At 44.3% G+C, this 27,276-nt stretch overlaps 1 protein-coding gene across 1 annotated transcript in view; it reads left to right on the top strand.

The window, feature by feature from the left end:
* Positions 1-27,276, top strand: part of HMCN1 (hemicentin 1) — a 1,093,576-nt gene that overhangs the window by 879,817 nt on the left and 186,483 nt on the right. The window contains exons 78-80 of the mRNA XM_069232006.1: positions 13,470-13,577; positions 14,374-14,511; positions 14,628-14,762. Coding sequence (XP_069088107.1) covers positions 13,470-13,577; positions 14,374-14,511; positions 14,628-14,762 — 381 coding nt within the window. The remainder of the gene's footprint in view (positions 1-13,469; positions 13,578-14,373; positions 14,512-14,627; positions 14,763-27,276) is intronic.

Below are 27,276 nucleotides of genomic sequence, written 5' to 3'. Positions count from 1 at the left end.
TGTCTCACTGGGATCCTGCCAGCCAGGGCCCAGTGCTCATAGTGAAAACCCTATGTTTTCAGTATGTTTGTTATGTGTCACTGGGACCCTGCTAGACAGGACCCCAGTGCTCATAAGTTTGTGACCTATAGGTATGTGTTCCCTGTGTGATTCCTAACTGTCTCACTGAGGCTCTGCTAACCAGAACCTCAGTGGTTATGCTCTCTCTTTACAAATTGTCACTAACAGGCTAGTGACCAATTTACCAATTTACATTGGCTTACTGGAACACCCTTATAATTCCCTTAGTATATGGTACTGAGGTACCCAGGGTATTGGGGTTCCAGGAGATCCCTATGGGCTGCAGCATTTCTTTTGCCACCCATAGGGAGCTCTGACAATTCTTACACAGGCCTGCCACTGCAGCCTGAGTGAAATAACGTCCACGTTATTTCACAGCCATTTTACACTGCACTTAAGTAACTTATAAGTCACCTATATGTCTAACCTTTACCTGGTAAAGGTTAGGTGCAAAGTTACTTAGTGTGAGGGCACCCTGGCACTAGCCAAGGTGCCCCCACATTGTTCAGGGCCAATTCCCCGGACTTTGTGAGTGCGGGGACACCATTACACGCGTGCACTACATATAGGTCACTACCTATATGTAGCTTCACAATGGTAACTCCGAATATGGCCATGTAACATGTCTATGATCATGGAATTGCCCCCTCTATGCCATCCTGGCATAGTTGGCACAATCCCATGATCCCAGTGGTCTGTAGCACAGACCCTAGTACTGCCAAACTGCCCTTCCTGGGGTTTCACTGCAGCTGCTGCTGCTGCCAACCCCCCAGACAGGCATCTGCCCTCCTGGGGTCCAGCCAGGCCTGGCCCAGGATGGCAGAACAAAGGACTTCCTCTGAGAGAGGGTGTTACACCCTCTCCCTTTGGAAAATGGTGTGAAGGCAGGGGAGGAGTAGCCTCCCCCAGCCTCTGGAAATGCTTTCTTGGGCACAGGGGACCCCGTTAGCCCTGCTCTGGCGCGAAACTGGACAAAGGAAAGGGGAGTGACCACTCCCCTGACCTGCACCTCCCCTGGGAGGTGTCCAGAGCTCCTCCAGTGTGCTCCAGACCTCTGCCATCTTGGAAACAGAGGTGCTGCTGGCACACTGGACTGCTCTGAGTGGCCAGTGCCACCAGGTGACGTCAGAGACTCCTTCTGATAGGCTACTTCAGGTGTTGCTAGCCTATCCTCTCTCCTAGGTAGCCAAACCCTCTTTTCTGGCTATTTAGGGTCTCTGTCTCTGGGGAAACTTTAGATAACGAATGCAAGAGCTCATCCGAGTTCCTCCGCATCTCTCTCTTCACCTTCTGCCAAGGAATCGACTGCTGACCGCGCTGGAAGCCTGCAAAACTGCAACATAGTAGCAAAGACGACTACTGCAACTCTGTAACGCTGATCCTGCCGCCTTCTCAACTGTTTTCCTGGTGGTGCATGCTGTGGGGGTAGTCTGCCTCCTCTCTGCACTAGAAGCTCCGAAGAAATCTCCCGTGGGTCGACGGAATCGTCCCCCTGCAACCGCAGGCACCAAAAAGCTGCATTACCGGTCCCTTGGGTCTCCTCTCAGCACGACGAGCGAGGTCCCTCGAATCCAGCAACTCTGTCTAAGTGGCCCCCACAGTCCAGTGACTCTTCAGTCCAAGTTTGGTGGAGGTAAGTCCTTGCCTCACCTCGCTAGACTGCATTGCTGGGAACCACGACTTTTGCAGCTACTCCGGCCTCCGTGCACTTCCGGCGGAAATCCTTTGTGCACAGTCCAGCCTGGGTCCACGGCACTCTAACCTGCATTGCACGACCTCCTAAGTTGTTCTCCGGCGACGTGGGACTCCTTTGTGTAACTTCGGGTGAGCACCGTTTCACGCATCCTCGTAGTGCCTGTTTCTGGCACTTCTCCGGGTGCTACCTGCTGCTAAGAGGGCTCCTTGTCTTGCTCGACGTCCCCTCTACCTCCTGGTCCAATTTGCGACCTCCTGGTCCCTCCTGGGCCACAGCAGCATCCAAAAACGCTAACCGCACGATTTGCAGCTAGCAAGGCTTGTTGGCGTTCTTTCGGCGGGAAAACACTTCTGCACGACTCTCCACGGCGAGAGGGATCCGTCCACCAAAGGGGAAGTCTCTAGCCCTTTTCGTTCCTGCAGAAACCTCAGCTTCTTCTGTCCAGTAGAAGCTTCTTTGCACCCACAGCTGGCATTTCCTCGGCATCTGCCCATCTCCGACTTGCTTGTGACTTTTGGACTTGGTCCCCTTGTTCCACAGGTACCCAAGATTGGAAATCCATCGTTGTTGCATTGTTGGTTTGTGTCTTTCCTGCATTATTCCTCTATCACGAATTCTATGTCCTTGGGGGAACTTTAGTGCACTTTGCACTCACTTTTCAGGGTCTTGGGGAGGGTTATTTTTCTAACTCTCACTATTTTCTAATAGTCCCAGCGACCCTCTACAAGGTCACATAGGTTTGGGGTCCATTTGTGGTTCGCATTCCACTTTTGGATTATATGGTTTGTGTTGCCCCTATCCCTATGTGTCCCCATTGCATCCTATTGTAACTATACATTGTTTGCACTGTTTTCTAAGACTATACTGCATATTTTTGGTATTGTGTATATATATCTTGTGTATATTTCCTATCCTCTCACTGAAGGTACACTCTGAGATACTTTGGCATATTGTCATAAAAATAAAGTACCTTTATTTTTAGTATAACTGTGTATTGTGTTTTCTTATGATATTGTGCATATGACACTAAGTGGTACTGTAGTAGCTTCACACGTCTCCTAGTTCAGCCTAAGCTGCTCTGCTAAGCTACCATTATCTATCAGCCTATGCTGATAGACACCCTATACACTAATAAGGGATAACTGGGCCTGGTGCAAGGTGCAAGTACCCCTTGGTACTCACTACAAGCCAGTCCAGCCTCCTACAGCTACCAAACACAATGGCGTTAGACACTCCAAAAAATGAACCAGCATTTATTTCAGAAGGACTATAGTCAAACTAAGAATAGTTGCAGTTTACCACTAACACGCCTGACTTCTTCAGGGTACAAGACCCTTTGGCACCAAGGAAGGTGTGGATTCCAGTCTTTCAGGCTTTCTATTGCTACAACCATTCGTGGCCGCCTAGAGGCCATCTCCTCCAGTGGGTCCAAACTAGAGGAGAAACAAGAGGCTCTATCAGCTTCCAAGATCAACGACCCTCAAATGAAGACCTCCATCAGGCTCAGCGATAGTCTGCTCCTACACCCACTCCAAGACTACCAAGAAGTATCATGCTGAGGCAGAGCATTCAAGCATTTAGCCCCATGCCCAAAAAATACAGCCTCTAGGGCCTCCACCACCTTTGGCTCCAGTTGGCACCACATGAAGGCTTAAAATCCAAGCAAGAACCCATCCAAGAGTGTTGACTCCTCTGGGCCTTAGAGCCATAAGGACACTGGAAAGGCTTGACTGCAGTCAAATCCGAAGGTCCCTTCAATACAGTCGCCCAAGCCCTCAGTGACTTTGAAGCTAATAACAACCTTGACAACCAGCTCCAACAATTCAGCAGAGCCTATTCTCCACAACCTATTGCAGGAGCCCGATGCAATACAGGAGCGCCTCTTTATCCAGCCCTGGGAAGATTTTGGCAAAACCACCACATCAAATCCCTCTGAAACTTTGCCTCAAAAGATTCCATGCCTAAGAAACATAAGGACAGGGACACTAGCCCTCCCCCTCCATCTCCTTCACCTCCACCACCATCACCTCTTACATTACCATGACCAGAACCACATACACCACCTCCACTGCCTCCACCAGAGTAACCAGAGGAATTGCCACACTCCTCTTATGACCAAGGCAGTACTTATGGCCCTACTGACCCCTATGCCACACCTTTCAAGCCAGGGCTTACAGACGGCCCTTAGAATGACCATGATGTTGATCCTCCCTAGCGACTCAGACCTTCACCATTAGCCTGTCTGGACATCTATCCTGTGACAGTGCCATGACCTATCATACGGTCATCCAGCGGACAGCTGCCATTCACAAAGTGGGCATGTATGTCCTCCCAGAGGAACATGATTTCCTTGTTAAGAAGCTCTCCAAATAGGAGCAGACTGTGTGGTTTCTGCTCATATTGAAGGGCATGCTCAAGTCCACCCAGGTCATATTCATGGAACTTGAGATAGCCAAGCTATTAAAACACAGGGTGGAGAAGACGTACAAGCTGTTTCCTACTGAACCTACCGAGATCAGGGAACATATCCCACCTGACTCCCTGGTTCGCACACCACCTATACGCAGGTTTCTGCTGAAGCCTCAGGTGATGCCTTACCACATGACAACGATGTTAAGAAGCTGGACACAGCCGGCAAAAAGGGCATTTGTATATAGCTAACTCTGTAGGACTATTCTCCCGATATGATAGAGCCCAGTTAGGGAAATGAAGGAGTTGGTCGAGCATATGCCAGAGGAGTTCAGTAAAAGGGCAAAAGAGATAGTATCAGAGAGGAAGACTGTTGGACCTGACCCTTTTTGCAGGGTTATCCCCAAACATTTTACCTTCTTCCTCCTTTTTTATGACCTGTTTTGTTGGCTATAGCACTTTGGGCACTTTACTACTGCTAACCAGTGCTAAAGCATATATGCTCTTTGTCTAAAATGTATTGGTGATTGGCATAGCTGATTTACTAGTAAGCCCCAAGTACTGTGCACAGTGTGTGCCCATGGCCTGTAAACCAAATACTGCTAGTGGGCCTGCAGCACTGCTTGTGCCACCCACATGATTAGCCCTGAAAACATGTCTCAGGCCTGCCATTGCAGTGCCTGTGTGTGCAGTTTTAAACTGCTATTTCGACCTGGCAAGTGCACCCACTTCTGAAAACTAACTAGAGCCAAATAATTGTGCACTAGTCCCAACACGCACTTTGGCAGCCAAATAGGCTCACTCTGTATATCAAATATAATCTTGATCTAACAGTTTGTTAAGCAAAAGTTCTCATTTATTCAATTTGTTGTTTTCATTAAATCTGAAGTCCATCCAACAATAAGTCTTTATCATGTGAAATCAAACTTGACAGCTTTTTTCAAGCAGATTCATTGAATCCCAATGCATTTCGGATAAACACCATTCATCAGGGGAACTGTGAGAACATTCAACATACATATAAATCAGGCTGATGGTATTGCTTAACAATATCAACAGAAAAGAGCCAACATGCTGTTTTTAACCATGTGATCTAGGTGAATACACATGATTCTTCATGCAAAAACAGCATGCATGGTATCTGAAACCATGTCTCTACGTGCAAGACTGTGACACGAGAAAAATTGACTAGATGGTAATGGTTTTACATCACAACGACTGTCTATTCCAAATATAGTAATGTGCATAATGTAGGAAAAAACCCATAAAAAGGACCCAAAAGAACGTGCTACTATAGTGAACATGCCTAATACGTGCTAACAGTGATATATAACTGGGACGCCCTACCTTATAACCCTGCTGAAATTCAAAATGCATTAAGACTAGATTTTGTTTTACAGAGGATAGTGTTGTTTTTTCAAGTGCACCCACTTGCCAGGCCCAAACCTTCCCCTTTTTTACCTGTAAAATACCACTAAGATAGGCACAAGGTAGCCCCATGGGCAGGGTACAGGGTATTTAAAAGGTAGGACTTGTAATGGAGTGTTGTACTTGTCCTGATAGTGAAATGCTGCTAAATTCGTTTTTCACTATTGTGAGGCCTATCTCTCCCATGGGGATTGCTTTGAAATATCTTTTAAGTGTACTTTCCCATTGGGAGCAAATAAAGATATGGGGCCTCTGAGCTCACAATTTTAAAATTCATCTTTTAGTGAAATTGGTTTTTGAATTGTAAGTTTGAAAATGTCACTTTTAGAAAGCAGGCGTTTTCTTGCCTAACCATTCTGTGCTTCTGCCTGTCTGCTGAATACATCCCTGGGTCAGGATGAAAGTTAAGCTGTTTGTGCATTCACTCTAGATAGCCACACAAAGGGAGCTGAGTTCTGCCCTGCTTATCCTGATGGCCCATCACCAGCCTGATGGCTCTTCATGTGCTAGAGTGGTGGCAGGAGCTGACACCTGCACCTGAATAGGGCTGTGTCTATTCTCACACAGAGCAGTCTCTAACCGTGTAGCAATTGTCTGGGGTCAGGGCAGGGAAAGGCAGGGTCTTGTGCACTACAAATATTTCCCTTTGAAGTTTACCAAATTCAAATAAAGAAATGAGGATAAGTACTCAACCTCTGACACCACATAGTGAGAATCCTTCTGGACTCAGGAAATTCTGCCAGGAAGAAGAGCTGGATGATGTAGGTGGGACTGCCACTCTTCCTGTTGCTTTGTTGTGCTGGCCTGCTAATTGCTGCTTCTGTCCTGGGAGTGAAAGGACTGAACTTGGCTTTCTACATCCTCATTTCAAAGGTTCTCCAAGGTCTGGGACTGAGCTTGCCTCCTGTTAAGGGACATCAAAGACTTCATCTGCCAGTGCCTGGGCTCTTCTGCTGAGAGTCCTGACTTGCCAAGTATTGTCAACTCCAGTCCCTGGGCCCTTGGAAGTGCAATCTGGTGATCTGAAGGAGACAATCTACACCAGAAGAGTCGATGCAGTGCCTGTCTCACAGCTGAAAAATTGATGCAGCGTTCTTGTGGCTGCAGAATCGACACACTGCTTGTCCCATCAACACAGCCTGTCTGGATTTTCCATGCATCGTTCCTGGGCACACATTTTTTATCTGCCCTGCACCACAGTAAGGAACCAAGGCTGCATGTCCTGAAATCAATACATCACCTTTCCTGCCAGTAAGGAACCGACCCATCATCTCACCTGAAGGAAAGAATTGACACATCACTTCCCCTGCGCAGCGTTTCGATGTGTAAGCTGGAGGATCTGTAGCATCTCCGCAACATGCTTTTTGACGAGGAACACATATTTGGGCCTCAGCTTGATGAGATGCTGGAGAAGATAAAGAATGACACCAATATCAACAAATCAATGAGTGCCCTTCAAACTCTGGCTCCAGAGGCTCCTTTCGGAGGCAGCAGCCTTGAGGAGGCACCAATGCCACCTCTTTTGATCCCACCATTTCATATCAGAGGCAGCAAAAACATTTCTACCAACAGGCAGATAAGGGCTACACCAGAGGTAACTACAAGGGCAACAACAGCGGTGGCAGGGAGAGGGGCAGCTCTGGAAAAGGAACCTCCACCTATAACCACTGAACTGCCCCAATTCTGCCCTGCCCCGGCAGCAGAGATTGCAGGAATTTCTCTCTCTCGCTGGGAGGACATCACATCAGATTAGTGGGTACTGGTGGTGGTTCGCCATGGCTACTTCCTAGAACTTCTTACAGCCTTTCTCAATATCCCATCCCACACACATACCCTCAGCAGAGGAGATCTCAACTTTCTTGAGGAAGAAGCCCAAACGTTGCTCAACAAAGGGGCCATAGAAAGAGTGCACCTTCACAACTATGGTAAGGGCGTATACACTCTTCACTTTGTCATCCTTAAGAGCAATGGATCCCTCAGGCCAGTCTTGGACCTGAGGCACCTTAATCTGTACATCTTGTTGGCATCTTGTTGGCAACTCCTTAGGCGAATAGCCGGGAGCACGCTCGCTTTTTTTAAAAAACAGAATTGTATTGATTTGTGTGTTTTTATCTGACAAGCACTTCCCCCTGAGCACTCCCCAGCCCTTCCTGTTTTTGGGATTCCCCGCGCAGTCGAGCTAAGGGCTGACGCGGGTTTGAAATCTCTTGGCGCCTTTTCGCCACTCAACTCTGGCCACGCCCACACCCGGGAGGCCACGCCCCCCTCCCTATAAAATCATGTGCCACCCCCGGACGTGCAGCAGACGCCCGCTGCGGGCGCGCCGCGCCAAAGGCGCGCTAAAGGCAAGCCCGTCTGCGCCCGTCCGCGGCCGGACGGGGACAGGGGCCACCCCCCCCTGTCCCTCGCCCCATGATTCAATATAACCCAGCTGACCTTCTCAAACATAATCCTCCCAGGGAAGCTCGCTGCCTCCACCGCTACTACCCCCTAAGCCTTCCATCCGTCTGCCAATCCTGCAATACCAGACTAAACAGCACTCAGCAGACATCGGACCAGCAAAATTATTCCTTATTACTTTTAAACTGTAGATCTCTGCCAAAACATAGTGCAGATATCTCCCTATTAATAGAAGACCGGGCACCTGATGCCATCTTTCTGACAGAGACTTGGCTGACTCCGGATTGTGACCCCTACGTGATCCAAGCACTACCCTCTGGCTACAAGATCTCACGCAGAGATAGCACGCAAGGTAAGGGAGGAGGTATTGCAATTATTCATAAATCCCAGTATCATTATTACTGTACCCCAGACCCACTTCAGGACTGCGAAAGCATGGCTTTCTGCCTGACATTTACCCCCAATGACAGTCTAACAGGAGTTCTCGTGTATCGTCCCCCAGGCTCACTTTACGACTTTCACTCCCTACTCCCTCCGCTAGCAGCAGAATACGTAATGTCATCCTCCAACTTTACGATTCTTGGAGATTTCAACATGCACTTTGATAACATCAATGACGGCACCACTAGGGAGCTAGTCGGAAGCCTGGCTGCGATTCAACTGGAGCAACTAATCCAGTCTCCTACCCACGACAAGGGCCACCTGCTTGACCCTGTCTTCACTAATTGCCCCAACCTTTCGGTCGGCACCATCAAACATCTTCCCTGGACCGACCACTTTCTTATCCCCCTTGACTGGAAGATCCACAAATTCAGTCCTCCCATTCCTACACCACGTAAAATGAGGAAATGGTCTAAGCTTCCACTGGTACAATGGTCAAATCTATTATCTGACACAAAGCCGTCTCTATCCCAAGACCCCATACTTGACAATAGCAAAGTCCACAAATGGATCGAGGACTCCATCGATTCCATTCTCCCCATGAGGAGAACCATTCTAAAAAGAGCACGAGCAACTGCTCCGTGGTATTCAGACAAGCTTAGGAAGAAAAAACAGCAGTGTAGACAATCTGAAAGAAAATGGCGCATGGGATACGACCCCGTCGAAAAAATCAGGTATAGAGAAGCCATTAGGACCTATAAACTGGAAATCAATATAGCCCAATCCATCTACTTTAGAGAGAAGATTATGTCCGCCAAGTCCAAACCAAAAGAAATCTATCAAATAGTTAAGAGCCTTTCCAAGATCTCCGCTCCGGCCGCAAACCCCACAGATAGATGCAACGAGTTAGCTGAATTTTTTTACCAAAAAATAAATAAAATCTATTCGTCATTCTCAACCCCTGTACCTGAACCCATAGCCACTGAACCTTGTTCTCCTACGCTGAATGAATCCCCGCGCAAGCAATGCTAAACAAATTCCCACTAATGGACTCAGACTCACTTCAATCCCTGGCCTCACAAATAAAGTCTGGCTCCCCCCGTGACCCGGTACCCCCCGTATGATGAACATGGTTAGCCAAGTCATTTTCCCCACTATCTTGGAATTCCTCAACGGCTCTATATTAAAGGGCGTAGTGCCCCCAACCTGGAAACAGGCGATGGTGAGAGCACTACTCAAAAAACCTACCCTCAACCCGAATGACCCAAATAACTATCGTCCCATCTCCCTGCTACCCTGGATAGCCAAAATTTTGGAGAAACATATTAACATTCACCTCACTAAATTCCTTGAAGAGAACCAGCTTCTGGATTCCACCCAGACCGGATTCCGTCCCAAACACGGCATAGAAACAGCCCTCCTAGCCGTGACGGAGGAATCCAGGAGGATCCTGGATCAGGGGGATCAGTGGCAGTGGTCCTCCTGGACTTAAGCGCCGCGTTCGACACTGTCTGCCACAAAACTCTTCTTTGCCGGCTATCTCAGCTGGGACTCGCCGGGGCCGCCCTTGACTGGCTGAGCTCCTTTTTGAGCGGAAGGACTTTTCAGGTCTTTGATGTCGACTCCTGCTCCACCAGTAGATCCCTTGATTGTGGGGTGCCCCAGGGCTCCTCCCTAAGCCCCACGCTGTTCAATGTGTACATGAGACCGCTGGCTGGGGTTGTCCGCCAATATGGTATTAAAATCATTTCTTATGCGGACGACACCCAGCTGGTGGTCTCCCTGGCACAAGAACAGCGGGTCCCCTTGGGACAATCTGGCGGCCTGCATGGAAGAGGTGAGGAAATGGATGACAGCATCCTCATTAAAATTAAACGGGGATAAAACCGAGGTCATGCTCCTCGGCCCCTCCACCCTCACTGACTTCGACCGGATATGGCCCCCCAGTTTAGGCCCACCACCTACTCCGAAGGAGAATATTAAAAGCCTGGGAGTGTGGCTTGACAACTCACTCACTCTGAACACCCAGGCCACTAAAACTTCAGCAACTTGTTTCGGCATCATCCGGATGCTGAAGAAAATTTTGCCTCTCCTACCTTTCGAAGCCCAACAGGTGGTTATTCAGGGCCTCATCCAGTCCCGGATAGACTTCAACAACGCTCTCTATCTGGGATCCCCTGAATTCGTGCTGCAAAAACTACAGCAAATCCAAAACTGTGCTGCACGTACGCTACTTAAGATACTGAGAAGAGAATCTGCCAAAACGGGAATTCGATCACTCCATTGGCTCCCGGTGAGGGATAGAATAAAATACAAAGCCCTATGCATATCCCATCAAGCATTTCACAGAGCAAACCCAGAGATCAATCATTCTCTTCTCACTCCCTATCTCCCCGGGAAAATGCTGCGCTCATCCAACGCATTTCTAGCCACCGTACCTAGAATTAAGAGGTCAAGAGCAGGAGGCAGGGCATTCACCCTCAACGCCGCCAAATTATGGAATTCACTTCCCCTATCCCTTAGATCCAATCCCATCCTCCCTTCCTTCCGCAAGGAATTAAAAACTTTCCTGTTCAGGAGCTAATTCCCCTTTGACTCCCTCAGTGAACCGGTTTTTTCTACTTAGCGCTTGGACGCCTTAGGGCAGCAGTCGCACTTTATAAATCCTCTTTCATTTCATTCATTTCATTTCATTTCATTTCACATGACAGCTCTGCAGGATGTAACCCCTCTGCTCAAATAAGGTGAGTACATGATGGCGTTAGGTCTCAAGGATGGCTATTTTCACATCCCCATCCATCCTGGCCACTTACGCTAATTCCACTTTGTGGTAAGTGGCCATCATGATTATTCAAAGTGCTTCCTTTAGGGGGTTACTCTCATTTCAAGAGTCTTCACAAAGTGCCTAATAGTAAGGTCTTAAAATTTGGTTACCTTCGTCTCCTGCACAAATGCATAGAGATTCTGTGTGAAACTCGCAGACCTACCACCCAGACCTGCTATGGTGCAAAATGGAAGAGGTTTGTTCACCATTTTATGCCTGATCACCTGGGCCCTCTTAAACCTAGTCTCCAAAACATTATTTGTTACCTTCTCCATCTACAAAAGTCAGGCTTCATCAACACTTCGATACAGCTACATTTAGCTATCATGGCTGCATACATGCAACATAGGGAGAACTCCTTCCTCTCTTGCATCCAAGCCTCAAAAAGGTCATCCCCCCAGAGTCATCCCTGCCCCTGCATGGAACCTTAATATGGTATTTACAAGGCTCATGGGCCCCTCCCCTTTGAGCCATTGCATGTTTGCCCATTTTCAATTCCTACCCTGGCTTTAATCTGCCTCAGACACTTTACTGAGTTGCAGGCTCTCACACTTAAAGAACCCTTCATTCAGGTCCACAGGGACAGGGCAGTTCTCAGAACCAGCCCAAAGTTCCTTTCCAAAGCTGTTTCCTCTTTTCATCTCAAACAAATTATACAGCTGCCAGTCTTTTTTTCCCTCAATCAGACTCAATAGCAGAGTGAGCCCTTCACACCCTAGATGTTAAATGTGCTCTCATGTATTGGATTGACCGGACCAAGGGCCTCATTACGAGTACAGGGGTCCTAGGGGGCAGTCCGACCGCAGCTTTTTTGGTGATCCAACTGCCAGACATGAAGCTGGTGGTAGGACCGCCACAAGACCACCGCAACCGTCAGGATCACAGATCCCGCGGTTGCAGCGGTGCAAAACATTGTGGTCAATCACAGCTAATGTCGACACTTCTGTGCTGATCACGATTTGCCTTTCCGCTGACCTTTCATGGTAGGGATACCACCATGAAAAGTTTAGCCGAAATGCAGAGAAGGAGCAACAAGGGGGATCCTGCACCGCTCATGACCATGTTATGGGCACTGCAGTGCCCCCCTCGTCAGCACAGTCGGAATGAGCACTGTCTGCAATGGCAAAGGTGCACATTCTGACTGTGCTGGAGGCGCAGCCCGTGTGGTGACATTGGCCTCAGCTTTACCTTTGAGCCAAAGCCAATGCCACCACACTGTTTGCAATGCCCAGCCCCACGGGGATATCATAAAACAGCGGTGGGGAGGCCGCCGTATTGGTGATCCGATGGTCAGACCGTCAAACTGATAATAAGGTTCCAGGTCTTTCTGCAGGTCCAATCAGTTCATTGTAGCTTTGGCAAAACCCTACAATGGCCAGCCTATTTCTAAAGCTGGTTTACCAGATAGATAGTCAAGTGCATCCAAACATGCTACCATAAAATCAAACAAACCTTCTTTGTTACCCAGACAGTGCATAATAAATACAAGAAAGCAGCAACCATGGCCTCACTTGGTCATATTCAACTGGCAGACATATTGAAGGTAGCCACCTGGTCATCCCACACACATACACTATGCATTATTGTGTGGATATCTTAGCTAGGCTATTGTTCGCCACATAGTCCTAAGGACCTTATTTCAGAGAACTGCATCATCCACATTCTAGCCACCGCTTATGGGGTGTACTACTTTGTAGTCTGTGCAAAGCATGTGTAGCTACAGCAACACATCCTATGAACGGAAAATGTTACTTACCTTATAAGCAACTATTCATAGCTCAACTTCCAGATCTTCTTTTTTGTATTGCGTAACATACTTTCACAATACACATGGTGCACCATATTGCTTATATACGTCACTCCATACTTACTCCGTACCTCTGTGTGAAAAACAAAGTAACATGAGTCAGTGCCCATACAAATTTCCAACTAAGGGCAGAGACATAGCGCATCCTGGGACTCCGAAGAAAAGCAACCTGAAAATGTTCAAGCCCAAATCTAAATGGCAGGACTATGCAGAGCATGTGGGTGTACAGCCCTACACGCTACAAACAGATGCTTACAAGCTAAGAAACATTTTACTCTCTCTATTAGTAAAACAGACTGCTAAAGATTAACCATAAAAATGGAGATGAAACTATACAAAACTAGTCATTGTTTTCATTTGAACTGCACTCAACTTCAGACTGTAAGTGTTGTTTTTGCAAAGTAAAAAAGATTGACAAGAACAAAAACAGCACCTCATCTAAGTAATGAAAAGTTATATTCTAGGCACCGTTGAAATAATGTCAGCTCAGCTGGAACATGCTGGAAGGTACACGTGCGTCGCCAGGAATGCAGTCGGCTCTGCACACAGACATGTCACCCTTCGTGTTCAAGGTAAGATAAAAGCCATTTTGAAATGTGGATAGTGACAAAAAGCACAACTTTCTGAGCAGTCAAGTGGCAAACATTTAGGTGAATGACGGTAATGAGTCAATTCTCATTGTCTGGTAAGAATTTTGCTACAAAAAATATTGATCAACTCTATCCCACCTTTCAATAAAATGTGAAGAGTTTGAAACAGTGTAAAGTGCTTGCCTGATGGAGGAGTTGTCCCTCCTTCTGTTTTCCAATTTTCTTTAAATGCAAAAAATGCACAACTTTCAAGTTAAAAAAAATAATATTACAGAGGGTACTAAAGTAGCAAATGTGTCTGTTCTTTTTGTGACTGCTTTAGTTAGTAGTTGGATTTTAGTTTATGAATGTTAAAAATATTGATAGAGATAGTTTTGTATACCTAATAGACATTTGAGGGAATTGGAAGGGATGTTTTCTGCCTTTGGACCACAAGATTTTTTTTTTCTATATATACCTTGTTCATTTATCCAAGATTCAGCCACAGTGTTTACCTTCCATAATCCTCTATACCAACAGGGTCCAAAGTTGGACCCAGTGGGCCCGATCTATGTCACATTATCTGGATGTCCACATAACACAAATTTACATACAAATAATAAAAAAATCCTCTCATTTACATGGTCATTTGTTATCCTGGAAATCTGGCTTGTTCCCAGCCGTCCTGGACATATGTTGAACTCCTCAGCTCTGTATGTATGAATGTGTATGTTGTGTCTGTCTTTGTGCACACATGGTCATGTTTCCCAAATCTTTTTGATGTCTTCTTGTTCCCTAGAGCTTCCTATCATTCAGGGCCAGCCTGGTGCCATGGAGGTTATACTGAACAATCCTGTTATTTTACCGTGTGAGGCACTGGGCACACCAAGGCCTACAATAACCTGGCAAAAAGAGGGCATGAATATCATTAAACCAGGTGAGACATTGTTAAATCTTTAGTTAGGACTTTATCATATTTTTGGCATTGACACTGATTCCTACAATAAGATCACAGTGTCCAGCAATATATTTTGTTTTTCGTGTTACTTTCAGGGGGTGGCTATGCAGTGCTTCCCAGTGGTGCTCTGCAGATTGCCAAAGCTGTGATCGAAGATGGAGGCACCTATATATGTGTTGCTCAAAATCCAGCTGGGACAGCCTTAGGTCGGATCAAGCTACAGGTGCAAGGTAAATGTACCACACACATGCTTAATGTCATTTTTGTCAACCAACCCTATTTCAAGCAGGTTGTATCAAATGGGTGGTCACTTTCCTGCTATGGACATCGTTCTTGTTCTCTCCATACTGACTCCTGGTGCTGTTGTCCTCTACAACAGCATTCGGTAGAAGTGATGATGGGCCTTTGGGTGCTACTTGATATTGGGAGCTTGGAGAATCCTAAATTAAAAAAATATTCTGCAACTCTTAGACACCCAGAAAGGGGTCTTGGGTATGGGCTGAAAATTAAAAGCTGTCATTTACAATAACAAACTCATCAAATGTTCTTCAGGAGTCAATAATGAGAGCTTTTAGATGAATGTTAATGTTTTATTTATCATACGTCATAAACCTTTTCTTTATTAGTCAATTAAGGTTCAGAACATTGCATAAAGCATGTCCCACAATCTATCTCTATTCTAGTATACTAAGTCAGTTGAAATAAATAGTTTTAGTCAGAATTTACAAAAGGAACAAGGTTTCAAGAGGCAGTCTTGCCAGCGCAGCTGTCAGTACTCATGAAGAATACAGTTACAGATGCTGATGCAGGATAGTTTAGGCAGAAAGCAAAGTCATTCTGAGCCTTGCAGAGAAAATAAATCTGAGAGCGTGAGAGTTAAGAGCTTGTGCACACAATAATTGCTGCAGCTGCTGATGCTAACGCCGGTGCCCCTATTGCTATCTGTTCTTTCCCCAGGGCACTTTTATACATAAAATACAAAGATATATATTTAAATCCATTTGTTTCATTCACGATATTAAACAGCCAATCAGAAGTGACAGAAATCATAGGACAAGGTCAACTGCCATGGAGATGTTAACTCCTAACACAGATAGTTCTACTGCAAGATACATTTAGTAATACACAATCTGCAATATTAAGGGAATTTCTCACTCATCTTGGTCTCTGAAAGAAAAGACACTATTGTAAATATTGTGCATGAATAAACTTAAGATATACTTGTTCTCATACATTTCCACATTAAAGTCTATTTATAAATAAATACATTTTTAGATTAGTTTAGCAAGTTTTGAAACTTCAAAGAAGGTCAAACATTAAAAAGAATGAAATAATATAGCTTTATTTGTTAGCATAGGAGGTTTGCGTTATGCACATGCCATGCAAAACTTATGGTAGAAACATTTCTGCTGAAATTAAGCTTTGTTGGAATTGGTTAACGTTAGCAAATCAAACAAATCAAGCAAATATCGGTCCTGCAAAGTTAACGTTTTTGAAAGGAAAGTGTGTGTTTAAATGTAGCTTTTGGTTAGGCCTAGATTTCACTCATATGGGTCATTAATTAAATGGATTTTAATTTTAATCAGATCTCTAACATTGCTACTAATGCCAACTAATGGTTTGATAACATTGCAAATTTACTTGCTAAAGTTCACTTTCATCTTCAGTATCTTGCCTTTTCCGTTTCAAGTTTTCTTCATTTCAATCTCTTATATTCTTCATTCACTCTGTCACTCAGTTCCAAATCTCTCTTCATTCTATTATTCATATCTCTAGTTCTCTTCCTTATCAAAATCATTTTATTGCCTTGTATAGTACTAGTGAAGAAAGGAAGCAAGCTTTTACTATTAATATGGGAATTAATATTGTTTTAAGAACTCCTCCTACTATTGCCTTAAGCTAACTAGCTACTGTGGTGAATCCTTTTGCAAACCTTCGTAATATACATGTGGTTTTTAGAGGTTCAAGATCAAACTTTAGGTCAGAAATATTCTTTGCATACTCTACAATCTTTCTACTTTTGTCAGGTATATATGTACAACAATTCTAAATTTTCAGCATTTTGCAGACTCAGCCTTTCTCAGCTATTAAGATTTCTGATGCATAGCAATTCTGCAAAATCATTGATCTAACTGCTACAAGTTCAGTGTTTTCTACTAATAACGCTCAAGAGGTACAAATTTATCAACTACTGTTGAAGGTTTTCTGATTTTTCTGATCATTCAAGGCTACTCCTACCGCAGGTATGATTGCTCCAAATATGTCTCCCAGTAACTGTATTCATACATTCTGTTAGACCTGGCAGCTCTTGGCATGGTTTTCCTGTACGTTTATTTTGCTTCTGACCCCCTGATCCTGTGCTGAAATTTGTTTTGCTGGTTTTGATACTCTGGGTACTTTACCACTGCTAACCAGTGCTAAAGTGCAAGTGCCCTCTGTCTAAAAGATATTGGTAATTGGTTTTCCATGATTGGCACATTAAATATACTGGTAAGTCCCTAGTAAAGTGCACTTTGGGTGCCCAGGGCATGTAAATCAAATGGTAATAGTGGGCCTGCAGCACTGATTGTGCCACCCACATAAGTAGCCCTGTAAACATGTCTCAGACCTGCCACTGCAGTGTCTGTGTGTGCAGTTTTGCATTGCCAATTCGACCTGGCAAGTGTACCCACTTGCCAGGCCCAAACCTTCCCTTTTACTACATGTAAGTCACTGTTGTTTTTACATGTACTGTTAGTGAGATACTGCCAAATTTGTTTTTCACTATTGTGAGGCCTATCTATCCCATAGGTTAACATAGGGATTGCCTTTAAATATCTTTTTAGTGCAGTTTCCCATTGGGAGCAGATAGAAATGTGGAGTTTGGGGTGTCGGAACTCACAATTTCAAAAAAACACCTTTTGGTGAAGTTGGGTTTCAGATTGTGCTTGAAAATGCCACTTTTAGAAAAGTGTGCATTTTCTTGCTTAACCATTCTGACAGTTGGACTGTTTGTGAATTCACTCTAGACCATGACACCAAGGGAGCTGAGGTGTGTCCTGCATATCCTGATAAGTCTTCCTGAGCCACAGTGGGAGGGAGGAGCTGACACTTGCACCTGAAAGGGCTATGCCTGCCCTCACACAATACAGTCTCCAACCCCCTAGAGTATGTCTTGGGCCGGGCAAGTAAGAGGCAGGGTCTTGTGAACTACAAAGACTTTCCTTTGAAGTTTGCCTACTTCGAAGGCAGAAATGAGTATAAGTATTGGGCTGCTGACCCCAGAACTTTAGATTACTTCTGGATCAAGAGGAACTTCTGCCAAGGAGAAAAGCTTGATACTTGAGGAGGACCTGCCACTCTGCCTGTTGCTTTGCTGTGTGGTACTGCTGCTTCTACCTTAGGAGTTAAAGGACTGGACTTTGCTTTCTGAAAACCCACTTGTGAAGTTTCTCCAAGGGCTTGGACTGAGCTTGCCCCCTGTTCTGAAGTCTCAGGGACATCAAAGACTTCATCTGCTAGTGCCTAGGCGCTTCTGCTGAGAGTCCTAACTTGCTTAGTGGGGCCAAATCCAGTCCCTGGGCCCTTAGAAGTGGACGCTGGAAACCTGAGAGGGAAAATCCATGCACTGATGTGTGCGCAGCAGAACAATCGGTGCAGCACCTGTCTCACGGCTGAAAATGCGATGCAGCACCTGCTTCACGGCTGGAGTATCAACGCAGGGCCTGTTCTAAACATGAAACCTTCACACAGCGCATCAGAATTTTCCATGCATCGACCCTGGGCGTCAAAATGATCAACATCACTGCACAGACCTAAGGCTGATTGTCTGAAAATCGACTCCTCCCTTAGCACACACCATCCTAGTAAGCAGGCAGTCTGAAGTATGCATTCTCTCCACAAATAAAGTATACCCTAAGGTTTGTAGGATTATCTTCTTGCAAAATTTGCCATGCTCCTCCAGACAATGCAAAAACACATGCTCACAAATATTATTATTATCACAATTATCATTCTTAATAATTATTATTATGCCGTCCTCCCACTAATTCTCCTCTTGACAACACTTATTTTCCCTTTGAGTCTTATCTATTTTAAGTTTAGGAACAGACATTTCCCATCTAAATTCTTTTTTCTCCATATGATCTTCTGACCATCCTCGTTCTTATACGCACCTCTTACAAATTGCTCATTTCTCTCATCTAATATTAAGATAAAAGCTTTTTCTTGTGAGTTCATCACGCATGTTAGGTCTCACTCATGTGCTTTAACTGTGTTTCCAGGAAGAAACGGTCTAAACTAATGCCATGCAGTCTCCCTTTCCTTAGCTTGTGGGTGTAGATTCATACTTTTCATTAGTATAATTTTAGAAAGTATCATGTCAATGTCCGAGTAATAGTATTCAGAATGTCATTGCCTGTACACTAAACCAAGAAATATAATACAGGAAGTAGCATAGGAAAGTGGAATATAATGGTAAGAAACCTGTTTATCTGCAGAGGATGGCATGTGTACACAAACATAACAGTTTATAACATCAATAGCTTTAGTGTATTATGGAATTAGTCTAGAATATACATTCATTGAATAATCTTCATTCCTGTAATCTACACATGATGTCTTCAGCTCATCTTCATCTATAATTGACGTAGATGTTGCATTTACATATTTTGCTACAGACTTTTCTGTGTCAGATGTGAAATGTATAACTAGTCGTATTGCTATTCCTACTAAAACTATGAGTGTAAGTAAAGTCTCAAAAAATATTTTGCACCCACTTCTATTAGCATTATACATGTCTCTAAAAGCAGATCTACTACCAATAAGTTGTCTGACAAGAAATCATCTCTAATTGACGTTGAAAAATATCTATACACTCCTCTTCAGGTAGGTTTGCTTCTTGCATTTGTTTTTTTTATTACATTTTCTTTTCCTTTAAAATTTGTCTTGTTAAGGATATCTTCATACAGACACTCCTTCACCCTCCTCCATTTTCTTCTAAGATTTTATCCCTACTCTTTAGCTGCTCCATCTGACCTCGGTACTCTTCTTATCTTCTTTTTCTATCAGTTTTATTAGTCTTTTTATTTCATAAACAGTTGAAATAATATATCAGTCTTTCATTTCTTAGTTTTTACATTTTCAGTTCAGTAGTTCTTTTTGTAATCAGGGACTTTCAATGTGACCCTGGCAGTTCATAGTTCTAATCAAGTAAGTCAGAAACTGTAATGTTCAAAACTTGACTCACATAGTATGACCATTCAGGTGAAAATCTTCGACCAGTTACTCTAGATCTTTTTGATCTTCTGAGTGTATTTGGGTAGTAGTAGTTACCTACTAAAAAACACTAGAATGTTACTGTTATCTCCAGACACCTCAATAAGGGGATTTATGTTTAGAGCAATGTTGACAGGTTACCCGGTAAATGTTTTTTTGTACAAATTTGGGGCTCCGAAATTTTTTAAGAAAGTTAGGCTGAAATGCTTACGAGCTGCTGCCACTAGCTAGTATGAAATAAGATCCTTTCTGGGTGTTGGTTATTACAGCCCACTAGTGCTTATTTGGGACTCTTCAGGGACCCCAGAGTGTTTGCTTCACAGTATGGCGCTGCCCTTTAAAAATATCAGTGTTATTAGATGGGGGCAGTTAATCGGGGATGAGACTTCGCTGAGTTGGGAGTTCTGGAATCATAAGACTCATGGGTCTCTGTCTAGATTAAAGTTTTTCCAGGTTAAAGGGTGGCTCAAAAGTCAGGGAGGCTTGGGCCCGGAACCGACTCAATTGGAGCGGGACTTATTGGTAACGGCTGATATAAAGAAATAAGTCTCCCGATGGTACCAACATCTTTTGTCAAGAGTTGAGTCTGTATCTCAACCGTTTTACAGGAAATGGAGCGGATGCTTACCAGAGGGAGAGCTGGAAAATCTTTGGCAGACATCTTTGGCCACACTGTATTCAGTGGTGAAAACAGTGGTTTTAAGGATAAATCATCTCTTCACCCTTCATAGGGCATATTGGACCCCAGAAAGGATGGCGAACATAAAGAGAAGTAGTGTGATTTCAGAGTGTAAGCGGTGTGGCAGTATAGGGGCAGATGATGTACATATGTTTGCCTGATGTCTGAAACTTCAGGGTTTCTGGTCAGCGGTGGGCAAGACATTATCTAACTCTCTGGGGTTCGCTGTGGAAATGACCCCCCAGCTAATCATATTTGCGGTATTAGCTAGAGATATTGATGTACCTTCCTCCCCGCTCCCCACATGTTCTTTAACTAAGTTTAATCTCTATCAAAGGGTTGGTATTTATCCTAACTTTACTTGCATGAAGGGAAGTATGCAGAAGCTGGGTTCAAACCACCCCATCTAATTGGAAGGAATGGAGAAGATCTGTTCTCTTCTTTAAAGATATAGGGGGTTATTCTAACTTTGGAGGAGGTGTTAATCCGTCCCAAAAGTGACGGAAAAGTGACGGATTTACCACCAGCCATATTACGAGTCCATTATATCCTATGGAACTCGTAATACGGCTGGTGGTATATCCGTCACTTTACCGTCACTTTTGGGACGGATTAACACTGCTCCAAAGTTAGAATAACCCCCTTAGATAAAAGCCAATCGAGGAGGATTGGTAATCGGATATGGGATCTCTTAAAGATCTGAGACAGTTATTGCCTAATGTCCAATGATTATTCGCCTAGACCTGGTTTGGTCTGGAATTGGGTCTCATACAGGGATCTAGATGGTCATGGGCTTCCTGCGCACTGACTTTTGAGCTTAGCGCATCTGAATAAGCTTAATGGCGATGATGTATGATGAAAAGAAAATATATAATGGGACATGTCACCATGCTAGTACTTTCTCTCGTACATGGAGAACAAGTACTGACTTCTTTGTGAAATCGAACCGAGAAGAAAGCTTAGCAGAGATCAATCACAGTAAACCACTCAGATCTGCATGGAATTTGATAAAGTATGGTGGCTGGATTCGGTACCACAGGACAACATGGAATTACAATGTCATTCACCTTTTTTTAAATCCTGCACTATCCTAAACTTGCCATTGGACTTTTGTAATCCTATAATTGGTGAGTTGCATGAGCTCCCAATATCTCCCTCAAAATGTCCTTTTCCAATCTATCATTACTCAAGGGCGTTATTCATTCTGTCACTTCAGGGGTGATGTGATAGAGTAGTGTTTTAGGGAAACCTGCATTTGACTTTGTTTATTTTGGCCTGTTCAACTCCTATGATTAGTTTGATATCCTTTCCTGTGAAATCCCACACTTCTAGATTAACTTTACCAATTAAATCTGCAGGTAAGTCTTTTGTCATTAACATTGAGTAGATCCCTACCATCACTTGTAGGACAATTTTGAATCTACATGTTCATCATGAGTTTGAAATTCTGCTCCTTGTGGTGTACGATAGATGGTGCAATTTAACTTCCACAATAAACCTCTCCAGAGCAGGTTTATAGGACTTGAATCACACACCGCAAACTGATGATTTTCTACAAAGGAACCTATGTTACGGTACTTCTTTTGAAATCGGGTTAGTAATAAGTCTGTTTGTAACTGCCACATCTTAGATCTCTTTTCCCGACAGGGGTAGGTCTGATACTTCTGCTGTTCTCACAGTGGAATGGGTAGCTCCTGTGTCAATCAGAAATTACAATTGGTGGCCATTTACCTCAGCTTCCACAAATGGTCTGATTTACTTCTAAGACTGCACCATGCACACAATCTACCTCCCCTCTTAGGCAACTTCATTGTGGCGTGCCTAAGTCTAACATGCCAATGTTATCGAACATTGGAAACTGCTGGACTGCGTTTTGATTTTGAACCTGCAGCACATTTCGAATCATTTGCAGTAACTGATTCTAATTTAATCTTGCTCTGTTTACATTTGACTGTACCGTAGGTGCTTGTGGCATGGCTACCATTTGAGTTTCATTTTGCATTAGCACTTGTATTTCTCGCATAGAAGCATTTGGCATCTGCATTTGGTTTACTCCCTGCATCTCATTATTGACAGTTCTATCTGGACTTAATCTACACTTGTGCTTCAATGCCCCACCCTGTAACACAGGTGACAAGATGTCATCTTCTTCAGCATTGCAACATCAACACCTGTATTTGGAATAATCGGATCACCTCTTCCACTTCCCAGAGACACCATCATTCCCTCTTGCACACCTTGCACACCTGCTTGGAAGGCACTCACTTGCATTCCATTCACATCTTGGACTGCAGGCCCATTTCCAACAAACAACTGATTCTGAAAACCTTGTTCCACAAACTTAGGGCCAATAGGAAATAATGGGATTTATATTTTGGCGGATGGGATATTCATCACCATTGTGACGGAGTAACCTTCCCGCCGAAATCGAAATCAGGCCCTTAGTCTGAGCCAAGATAAACTTCTCTTCAATCTTACGCTACTTTATCTCCTGTTTATCATTGCAATACTGTGCATACTTCAAAATCTCATCCAAAGACTTTGTCTGCCAACAAATCACATTCTGTTGTATGTTCTGACAAATCCAGGTCTCAAACCAAGCACAAACTGTGTAATAAAGAATCCCATATCTGTTGGACCAAGATGCATCTGTCCTGTATGCTGCTGAAATGCTTTTATCAACATTTCATAAAATCCATGCACAGTTTCCTTACCTTCCTGCTGCATTCAGTTAACTTTCAAATATTTCAAATCCTTAGGTGGAACTCTGTCTTTCAAAAATGTTATTGCCTCATTATACTTAGTCATCACCACAGGCAAAGGTGCATTTGTAATAGGATGCCTTGCTGGTTCTGCATCTGGCCATTAAACTGTGATCTTACATTGTGCTTGCAAATCACTCTGAACCACAATAAAAAAGAACATACTTAAATAGACCCATAACACCTTTGAGGTCATAGCAAATCTCTTAGCTTGGGTATATCACTTCATTGGGCTTTCTCTCAATTTTGGAAAATTGTTCATAAATGGTGCAAGGTTTCTCCTACTCCAAGGGACATGTACATACCCTCCACCTGGTATGTCCCTTAAAGGATATGGTGCACTTTCTTTTCTGACCACACTGTTTATTTCCTTTTTCCCTCAGATTCTTCTACCTGTTTCTTCCTCTTGTCATGTTTTTCTGACCATTTGTTTTCAAATTTGTCAAATTCACTCCATTTGTGTATGCATTTTATTAATTAAATGAGATGGATTTGCATTCCTGAAGAACATGTGTTTTCAATTGATTCATAATCTAATTGCACCCTGAATCTTCTCTGTAATGGTATGCTTTTAGAAATAACAACTCTTATTTATTTCCCAATTCAGTTAATCTGCCACGAACAGTTGCAGTTTTTCCCATTATTTCTTTGCACACGTAAACCAATACTTTTTCTTCATATTGGTTTATGTGATCAAGATTCAAACATCCTCTAATAATTTATTTTAGTTAGACTTTCAAATTGGGCACATTTAAAGGTCTCTCCTTTTCAGGAGCTGGGTTATTATCTGAACTTGAACTAGTACTTGGTCTTTCTGCATTCTGAACTTTCACACAATTTATGGCAGCTTCTTCAAACCAAGGAGGAAATAAACCACCTTCTAAATCACAGTCACCTGGTACAGTTTGTGTCGTGAAAACAAATTGCCTTCCTTCTCCTAATGCTTGAATGGTTTGTGGTGATGTCTTGTGGTGGGCGGAACTTGCAGAGTTACTCCATCTGATTCTGCGGAGTTCTGCTCACCCACCACTCTGCAGCTTTGTGCGTATATAGACAAGCCCCCCCGGCGTGCGCAAGCATGCGCCACCTTAAAGGTACAATCACTTGTAAATGTGCAGGCTGCTAATGTGCACTGACCCCAACAAACTCTCAAAAACCTGTGTGAACTTGAAGCAGAGCAAGTGCATGAAATATATTAAGGAAAGCTAGCCTCATTCAAGAGAGAAATCCAAAGAAACTTGGATGAATAGCTGCCTGAACAATGCCGCAAAAACATGCCTCAACTCATGATGTTTAAGAACACAGAGATTGGCATTAACCCCTGCCTCCACTTTACCCAACATACTTTCAGCGCCTGTCAGACCTGTTGCTCTGTCTTTGCCGCAGCGGCTTCCGTGCGTGCACACACATATAACACATTCCCATTTTCTTTCATTGTTTTGATGCCTTTTTCATATTTGTTCTTTACGGAACATACATAATGTTTAAATTTAAGGGTTCGTTTACATTATTGACCCCAGAGTGTACTGCACATGAAAGAAAGCGATACTGAAAATGGATGCAGCCTGCTTCTTCATGTCCCCCAGGGAATATTCTTCCTGAGTAATTGCACACTCGATCGAGAAGGAATCTTGTTATGTCTGTTTTGCTAATAGTTCACCGGATGGTGCTCAGGATCAGCGGTGGCTCGTCCGCTATGGCGGAGGAGCGTCGCCCACCGCCAGAAGCAGCAGCTGCAAGCCAAAAAATAAAAACAATAATAAACAATGTTTATTATTATTTTTATTTTTCAGGGGGCAGGGCCACGGGTGATGACAGTGACGGAGGGTGGGTGGGGGGTTGCACATGTATGTTTGGCTGGCCATCTCAGGCCAGCTCAATACACATGATCACTGGGCTCTCTCCAACCCAACACTGTGTTGCCAGGTTGGAGACAGCAGGCAGAGGCTCCCTCTCTGCCTCGGAGCACCAAGCCAGGGCGCTCCGGCCAATCATAACGCTGCTTTAATGCTACCAGCAGCATGAAAACAGTGTTAGGATTGGCAGCAGGGCAGGCTGGGAGCCTGTGCCTGCTGTGACAAGGATCGAGGAGCAGCGTATCAGGTAAGTTTAATTTTTTTTTTATTCGTCATCAGTCCGCCTACCCCCCCCCGCCAGTGTCCCCCACCGTCTGACCGTTGCTAGTGACCACTGCCCAGGATTGGGTTTTTCGTAGCTACCATGAAGCCTTTCAGACTTGGCAATAATAAATGTCTGCAGCCTAATTTTATGTGAAAGCCTATCGCAGCTCCTGTGTAGAATTATTTGTCTGAGCGTCATTGGTTAGCTGTAAATCGTTGTAGTACATAGGGTACTCTGGCACAAGCAGGAGGAGCAGCCTCAGTCTCCTTTCAAGTTACAATCAATAAGAGGCAGCGCCCCAGTCGCACAGTCATAAAGGCAGTTCACTGTAAGAGAACCCTGCTTCTGTTCTGATAGAACATGAGCCACAAGCAGCCAAAAGTCCACACTCACCCAAAGGAAAAGGCGGCCTCCCCATCCCCGCAAGCCATGGGCAAGCTCTCCCCTGCAGCTGTGGGATGCAGGAAAAGAAAGAAAGCCTAACACTTGAAGTTTGTGCTGCTATCAGGAGGAACAGCGACAGGACAGTTTCATAGTTTGCAAAGTACTGGCTCAGAAGTGAGTGCTACGAAATTAGGGGCATATTTATAAGCCCCTTGCGCCACATTAGGGTCATTTTTTTTATGCTAATATGGCCCAAAGAGGCCAAAATCCTCAGGCCATATCTACAAAGTAGGGCAAAGCATGCATTGTGCCACTTTGTAACCCTTTGCACTACATTTTGCCTGGACCAGGTATAATGTGTGCAAAGGGGTCCTCCCCCCCATTATGGGGGCCGAAAAATGGTGCAAGGAAATGTAACAGATTTCCTTCCATCATTTTTTACAGCACTTTTAACGCCTGCTCAGAGCATATGTTAAAAGAGGCTTCCATTATTTATAATGGACCCCCAAGTACTCTGCAGGAGTAGCACCAATATTAGCATCATCAAAAATGATGCTATTGCCCCCTACCCTGTGCTATGGTGCGCCGTACTTTAAATATGATGCACACATGGTGGTGGTAGGGGGGCGGTAAAGGGTGCAAGAAAAGTGGCACTACACACAGTGCAGCGCCACTTTTCTTAAATATGCCCATTAGGCTCTGAAGCTGTGGCGAAGATCGGGAGGAGGGCAGGGCATGACATCACTCCAGGAAAGGAACTACAGTCCAAGCTCCACCTCTGCATTGGAGGCAACAGGGTTCACTTTTGTTAGATTGAGGGAGAGATGATGAAGAGCAATATTTGCTGAAAACATAGAGTTTTATAGACATTGAAGCAAAACATAGCGTTAACAAGTAGAGGATCCTACAGTCCATTTTCTCTGATCTATCATACACCTGTAGCTTGGATCAAGTCCTAGCAGGCATGGGACCACTACACTATTTTGGATAAGGAACATGAGTTGATATGGGAATATATGGGTTATAGAGGGGGTAGACTGTGTGCACTGCTTGACTCTTTAGTTTATACTGAAACAATGTGATTTAGACATTCCTAAAATGCATTTGGGCTCCAGTAAGTTCAGCCAAGCAGAGGGTGGTGGAGGTTTTGCTGTACTCTATGCTCCAAGTGGAGCTTGGAGAGGCAAAACTCCTCCAGCGTAGCGGAGTTTACTGCACACCCCTAATGATGTCCATAATGCAGTCTGTGAATTTAGTGATGTTGAGATAAACCCATTTACTGGTGTACCCTCAGCTGTTTCCTGAACCACTGTAGCTGGAGCATGAATAATCTGTTCAGGCACTGCATGTGGTGTAATCATTTAGTAACCTGTGCTGGAGTTGTAACCGCAGTAACTGGAGCATCTGTTCATGTTACCGTTTGAGCTGTACTCATTGGAACTGGAGCACCCGCAATTGCTTGCTGAGTTACAGACTGTGTAATAACAGCCTGTACAACAATCGATTGAGTTATTACTGTCTTTGGTACAATCGGCTGAGTCA

Source organism: Pleurodeles waltl, chromosome 4_2, assembly GCF_031143425.1.
Source record: "Pleurodeles waltl isolate 20211129_DDA chromosome 4_2, aPleWal1.hap1.20221129, whole genome shotgun sequence".
NCBI classification, from domain to species: domain Eukaryota; kingdom Metazoa; phylum Chordata; class Amphibia; order Caudata; family Salamandridae; genus Pleurodeles; species Pleurodeles waltl.
The sequence above is the reverse complement of the archived record's forward strand: the minus strand, read 5'-3'. Positions and strand labels throughout refer to the sequence as shown.